The 7,378-nt window shown below is 52.1% G+C and overlaps 1 protein-coding gene across 1 annotated transcript in view; it reads right to left on the bottom strand.

The window, feature by feature from the left end:
• Positions 1 to 4,028, bottom strand: part of LOC122556367 (prostaglandin E2 receptor EP4 subtype-like) — an 11,989-nt gene extending 7,961 nt beyond the window's left edge. Inside the window, exon 1 of the mRNA XM_043703004.1 lies at positions 2,600 to 4,028. Coding sequence (XP_043558939.1) covers positions 2,600 to 3,406 — 807 coding nt within the window. The 5' untranslated portion in view covers positions 3,407 to 4,028. The remainder of the gene's footprint in view (positions 1 to 2,599) is intronic.
• Between the last annotated feature and the right edge of the window lie 3,350 nt (positions 4,029 to 7,378).

The following is a 7,378-nucleotide window of genomic DNA, read 5'->3' as shown; positions in this document are numbered from 1 at the left end:
TGCCTCTGAACCAGCCCTTTCATGGTGAGCCCTCAGCCCACTTCCCTTCCTGATCTGAGATTCTGATTCCCAACCTCCTGCCCTTTCCTGGCTGTAGGGGTGGGGAAGGCCTCTGACCACATGTCTGGTCTATGGGGCATCTGGTCAGGCCATTGCTGGGGGTCTGCTCCCGACTCACTCTTCATGTGGCTTTGCAGCACACCCCAGCTCCCTCCCCATCCAACTCCCCCAGCCCCCTCGCTCCCCCAGCCCCCTCGCTCCCCCAGCCCCCTCGCTCCCCCAGCCCCTCGCTCTCCCAGCCCCCTCGCTCCCCCAGCCCCTTCCAGAGAACCCATTCTCTCTCGATCCTCTCAATGTAACCCTTTAATCACTCCAGCCGCCCCTAGGCTGTCCATAACGAAGGGACTAATCCAGGGTTGGTTACAACCTGCTCTTTACAGCTCCTGGAGCACATTGGTAATGTCTCTCCCTCTAGGCCCGGAGGTCTGGGACCAAGTCCTACCTGTCACAGCATCTCTGAGCAGGCTGATTAGAAAACAGTCTGGTGCTATCCTCAGCAGGTTAACTCTCTGAGTCCCTGCTATCAGACTGATAATCCCAGGTAACACTGTGTTAAGCAGGAGCTGCTGCTGCTGCTGTGTAAGTCGAGAGCAGATAGGTCTCTGATCTGGGAGGGAGCAGTGTGTCTCACTCGGTCAGGGTTTACCCAGCCCTCCTGAATATACCCTGCTCTCTCTGCGCACACACACTCGCTCACTCAGGCTCACACACACACACACACACGTGCTGAGACACATACTCTCATTCATATACATTCACACAAATACCCACATGCTCACTGACTCAAAGACAGACACGACAGACTCAAATACACACTCAGGCACTCAGACACACTCTCGTACTGTCTCATACACGCGGACACTTTCACACACATACACACAGTCTCACACTCAGACACACACACTAAGATAAAAACACTCACACAGACACTCTCTCTCTCTGTATCTCCTCAGTGGGCTGAATCTCCTACTTGGATCGTTGAGTCGACTCGGGAGTTTGATCTGAAACCAATCAGCACCAGGTCCCTGGGAGAGATTGTGATTGGAGACAGTGAACTGACAGTGGGAGCAGATTGAACAGAAACATTCAAAAAGAGGAATTGAGTAAATATTTGAAGGGGACCACATTCCGGGCTCTAGGGGAAAGTGTGTGGGTGCGAGAGCAAATAGAGAACTCACTCAGTGCTGGTGCAGTGAACTAACTGGTCTTTGGTGTGCTGTGATTATCTGATCACCACACTGACAGTGAGTTGTTCATTGCGTCAGAAAACAGATTGTATCTGATAAACATGAAATATACAGGGGACAGGGGAAATGGGACAGGCCAGATTTCCGTACGGAGAGCCAGATTGCAGTAGATGGGCAGAATGGTTTCTTTCCATAACATGACTCAGTGCTAGTCAGAGTCACAGAATCTGACCACAGCAAGAGGTCACCAGCAATTCAATTCACTGCTTTTTACGTAACCGAGGCTTCAGTCATCAGGGGAAATTGTTGGCTCTCCGAATATGTCACGGTTACTAATCTCAAAACTGTCCCCGGCTCACATCTCGATAAGGCTGTCGAGATTAGGAGATGGTGCTGATAATGCAAATGGAGAGGAGGCATTTACACTGAGAGCGGGGAGAGGGTTTACCGATATGAGTGAATCACCGATAGACAGGAGAGCGGATACCTGCCGGGGCACAGGGAGTGGGAGGCAGTGGAATTTACTTTGGGGGAGTCGTGCAGAATGTGACAGGGAGAGAGACAAGCCTGGGAAATACCGGGGGGAATCGGGGCAGGGCAGACTAGAAAATTTGTTTTATATTCGTTCGTGGGGATGTGGGTAGCATTGCCTCAATTGTAATTGAAGTTTCTCTCACTCTCCTGCACTTGGTCTGTTTCTCTGACACACCGAAGTGCTTGACCAACTCCCTTACAATTTCAGCTTTACTTTTGTCTCTGGTTAAACCCAATTCTAAACTATTCACTAATTCCAAAAGTGTGTCTTTCCTCTGTCTTTTCTAAACTTTGTTGGCAAATTTGGGAATCATCTTCAAACCCCAGAACCTCTTTTGCAATCCTCAGGAGCTAGTTCTCTCACTTTTCATTGAACCGAAATTAAACAAATGGTCTCAGCTAAGTTTCATTTATAGATCGAGGACACCAAGTGTTGAAATCTGCTGGGATGTTTCGTACCCCAAATCTGTCCGAGTCTCAGACTGGATCTGTCTAAACCCGTCCAAATCCCGGACCCGGGGAATAAATGCCTCGATCAGCCAGTTCAGAGGGTAGTTCAGTGTCCCTGCTCTGGGGTTGGGTCAGACCAGGGAAGGAGAGGAGCAGAATCCTTTCCTGAAGGATCCCACAGGACCATTCCAACAATCGACAATGCTTGGTCACTGGGGCTAGTTCTTCCCTGATTGCAGGTCTTCATCCCGCTACGGTGAGATTTGAACTCCTGCTACCCACCCCAGGAGATGGGTCTGGGTTTGTCTGGATGACTGACCTCCCCCTCCCCCAGTAACATTAGCAGTAGCTGCCTCCCCACCACTTACCACCAGCGGGATGGAGCAGACCAGCACCACAGCAGAGGTCGCGATCAGCAGGATGACCATCTGGATCTCGGCCCCAGCCATGCGGCGGAAACTCCTGCGGCGCCGCAGTTCCCGGAGCCGGGGGTCGTGGCCCAGCGAGGTCCGCCGCACGAACTGCCGGTGCATTCGGATCAGGGCGACGCACACCAGCACATTACAGATGACGGTCACCAGGATGAGGAAGGAGCTGAAGCCGGCGTACATGTAGGAGTAGACAGCATGCCGGGGCTCCTTCGTCTGCCAGTCGATAAAGCACCAGGTGTCAGGGAACTGCTGGACGGTCTTGCCCAGGCCGAAGTTGGGCAGGGCGCAGAACAGGGTGTTGCTCAGGTAGATGGTGAACAAGGTCACACCCGCCAGCTTCTTGTCCACAAAGTGGTTGTAGAAGTAAGCGTGGTTAATGGCGAGGTACCTCTCGATGGACATGGCACAGATGATGCTGAGACCTGATGTCCCGAAGAACAGGAGGACAAAAGAGTCGTACTCACAGAGCGCGGTGTCCCCAGGCCAGTCCCCGGTGATGTAGGTGATGATTGTGATGGGACTGACCAGGCAGGTCCCCAGGAGATCAGTCACTGCCAACCCACACACCAGGGCGTAGAACGTAGTCTCCTTCTGCTCCTTCCGAGACTTACAGAGGACCACAATGGCAACCAGATTCCCCACCACCCCAAAGACAAACATGACAGTGGGGATGACCGGAAACCTGGAGTTTTTGAGAATATTGCTGCTGCTGTTGACATGGTCAGTGCCATTGACCAGATTCATGGTCTGCAACTCTCACCTGCACCGTGCCAACCAATCGATAAGACCCACTCAGTCCTCTCCACCACAGTCGCCCTCTACCACATCCAATCCCCTGGCATGGTACCAAACCATCCGCCAAACACTCTGGCGATCTCTAACGGGTCTTCGAAGACGATCCCAGAATTGGTGGGTAGGTCGTAACTCTCCAAACTTCGAAGGCAAAGTCTCAGAACGGACATGGAAAGGGAGCCGGGCTGAGTTTGAGGTGGTTCAGGGGGTGAGGAGACAGCTGAGCTGTCACTCTTCACAGCTAGACCGCATTCCTGACAGGGAGATGCACACCTTGGTCGATGAGCTCCTTGCCATGGCCTCTTCCTGTTCCTTCACAGCCAGGGCTGTTTGTACACTGCTGCAATCCTCTCTCTCTCTCTCACACACACACACACTCACTGTGCCCAGGCTGCGGGGTGATCTGACAGTATTTCCACACTCCTGTGCTCCACTCCCAGTTATCGAGGGTGAATGGGGAGGTACAGAGTGTTTCTCTGAGTCTCTCTCTCTCTCTCCCCCTGTTTCTAACTCAGTCTGTGTCTCTCTATCTCTCTGTGTCTGTCTCTTTCCCTTTTTCTGACTCACTCTGTATCTCTCTGTCTCTCTCTCTCTCTCTCTGTGTCTGCCACAGCACGCTGCCTCTCGGTCTGTGGGAATCAGGCAGGTTCAAACCTCCTTACACATTCGGATCAAAATTAAACTCTGCCCCCTCCATTTCCATTGGCCAAAGCAGCTCACTGTATTTGTAATGGGTCCTAAAGCCTTCTCCTGTTGACTTCAGACTGTAGTATAATCTGTCTGACCTCAGGGGGTTAAGGAAGACACTCAGCTCAGAGGGTAGTTAGAGATGGGGCAAATAACATTAGCCCAGCCAGTGACACCCTCTCCCCCGGAGGTTGGAGAAAACATAACTTCTGAGTGTCATAAAGCACTCAAAAGCAGCCCAGCACAATGCTGCTGGAGGGTCAGTGGGGGTGGGGACAATGGAATGGGGTCTGGCTGTTAAAGGGGGAGCGGTCTGTTGGTAAAACCAGGATTTAAAAAAAACCAGGACCTGGAATCTCAGGAATGTAGCTCAGCTGTGACTCCTGTTCGAATGCTGCCTGTAACAGGAACAGGAGCTCCCGCAGGGAGGACAGGCTACACTCCCTGTAATGGGGAGGGGGGCACAGATACCCTCCCACACCCCTACCCCACCTTATGAACCCGATGTGGGGGGTGCTCAAAGTCAGAGGACAGGGATAGTGAGGGGTGTAGGGGGCTGGAGGACAGAGATAGTGAGGGGTGTAGGGGCTGGAGGACAGAGATAGTGAGGGTGAGGGGTGTAGGGGCGGGAGGAGGAGGACAGAGATAGTGAGGGGTGTAGGGGCGGGAGGAGGAGGACAGAGATAGTGAGGGGTGTAGGGGCGGGAGGAGGAGGACAGAGATAGTGAGGGGTGTAGGGGCGGGAGGAGGAGGACAGAGATAGTGAGGGGTGTAGGGGCGGGAGGAGGAGGACAGAGATAGTGAGGGGTGTAGGGGCGGGAGGAGGAGGACAGAGATAGTGAGGGGTGTAGGGGCGGGAGGAGGAGGACAGAGATAGTGAGGGGTGTAGGGGCGGGAGGAGGAGGACAGAGATAGTGAGGGGTGTAGGGGCGGGAGGAGGAGGACAGAGATAGTGAGGGGTGTAGGGGCGGGAGGAGGAGGACAGAGATAGTGAGGGGTGTAGGGGCGGGAGGAGGAGGACAGAGATAGTGAGGGGTGTAGGGGCGGGAGGAGGAGGACAGAGATAGTGAGGGGTGTAGGGGCTGGAGGGATAGTGAGTGGTGTAGGGCTGGAGGACAGAGATAGTGAGGGGTGTAGGGGCTGGAGGAGGAGGACAGAGATAGTGAGGGGTGTAGGGGGCTGGATGGGGAGCATAGAATCTCCACAATGTGGAAACAGGCCATTTGGCCCAAGTCCATGCTGACCCTCTGAAGAGACCCATTCCACCACCCTATTACCCTATATTTACCCCTGACTAATGCCCCTAGCCTACACATCCCTGAACACTATGGGTAATTTAGCATGGCCAATCTGCCTGACCTGCACACCTTTGGACTGTGGGAGGAAACCGGAGCACCCGGAGGAAACCCACGCAGACATGGGGAGAATGTGCAAACTCCACACAGACAGTCGCCTGAGGCTGGAATCGAACCTGGGACCCTGGCGCTGTGAGGCAGCAGTGCTAACCACTGAGCCACCATGCCGCCCCTCCGTCAGGTTGTAGGGCTGGAGGAGGACAGAGGTAGTGAGGGGCCTGGTCATCGAGGGGACATTTATTGTGTTTAAGCTGTGATGGGATGTGGGTAACACTGTTGCCCCTAGTGCTAGATACATGGGAAGACCACTCCCTGCAAGTTCCCCTCCAGGCCACTCCCCATCCTGACTTGGAAATATATCACCGTTCCTTCAGTGTCCCGGGGTCAGAATCCTGGAATTCCCTCCCTCAGGGCATTGTGGGTCACCCTACAGCACATGGACTGCAGCGGGTCAGGAAGGCAGCTCACCAGGATTGATTCAGTACTGGGTGTGGGAGGTATAGGAGGGCAAGGTAGGGGGTGTGCAGGGGTCAAACTGCACAGTCTGTGGGCTGATGCTGCCAAGGGGCTGGGTCTCATTGAGAAACCTGAGTCTTGGGGGTGTCACCGAGGGAACACTGCGAGATGATTCAGCACTAGTCTGATTATGACTAGGTGAATAAGAACATTCTAGAAGGGAGTAAGAGGGGGATGTGGGTGGGAAGGTGGGGAATAGAAACATAGGAGCAGGGGGAGGCCATTCAGCCCTTTGAGCCTTTCCACCATTCAGTAGGATCATGGCTGGTCATCCAACTCAATAACCCATTCCTGCTTTCCCCCATAACCTTTGACCCCTTTAGCCCTAAGAGTCTCCCCAACTCCTTATTGAAAACATTCAATATTTTGGCCTCAACCACTTTCTGTTACAGAGAATCCCACAGTCTCCCCACTCTCTGGGTGAAGACATTTCTCCCCAGATCAGTAACATCCTAAAAAGCCCTAAATCCCATATCCTTAGGCTATGACTCCTGGTTCTGAATCTGCCTATCAACGGGCATATCCTTCCGGGGTTTATCCTGTCTAGTCCTGTTAGAATTTTATAGATTTCTATGAGATTTCTCCTCATTCTTTTAAACTACAGTGAATGTAGTCCTAACCAATCCATGCTGTCTTTGTATGTTAGTCCTGACATCCCAGGAATCAGCCTTGTAAACCTTTGTTCCATTCCTCCTTAGCTAGGACATCCTTCTTCAGATAAGGAGACCAAAACTGCACACAGTATTCCAGGTGTGGTCTCTCCAAGGCCTTGTACAATTGCAACAAGACATCCCAGCTCCTGGACACCAATCTTCTCACTATGAAGGTCAACATCCCATTTCCCTTCTTTACTGCCTGCTGCCCCTGCATGGTTACTTTCAGCGACTGGTGTACAAGGACATCCAGATCTCTGCACAACTCCCCATTTCCCAATCTATCGCCATTTCGATAATAATTTGTCTTCTGTTTTTGCTACCAAAGTTGGTAACCTCACATTTATCCACATTATGCTGCATCTACTATGCATTGGCTCACTTACTCAACTTGTCAAAATCACACTGAACCATCTCTACATCGTCCATAAAGCTCACCCACCCATCCAAGTATGTATCATCTGCAAATTTGAAGATATTACATTTTTGTTCCTTCATCTAAATCAATAATATACATTATGAAAAGCTCGGGCCCTAGCACTGATCCCTGTGGCACCCCACTAGTCACTAACTACTGCTTGGAAAATGATCCATTTAGACTCACTCTTTGTTTCCTGTGTGCTAATCATCTTTCTGTCCATTTCAGTACACCACCCCAGTCCCATGCACTTTAAGTTTGCATGCTAATCTTTTATATGGGACCTTTTCAAAAG

This window comes from Chiloscyllium plagiosum, chromosome 2 (genome assembly GCF_004010195.1).
Source record: "Chiloscyllium plagiosum isolate BGI_BamShark_2017 chromosome 2, ASM401019v2, whole genome shotgun sequence".
Lineage (NCBI taxonomy): Eukaryota > Metazoa > Chordata > Chondrichthyes > Orectolobiformes > Hemiscylliidae > Chiloscyllium > Chiloscyllium plagiosum.
This window is presented reverse-complemented; position numbering and strand designations above follow the sequence as displayed.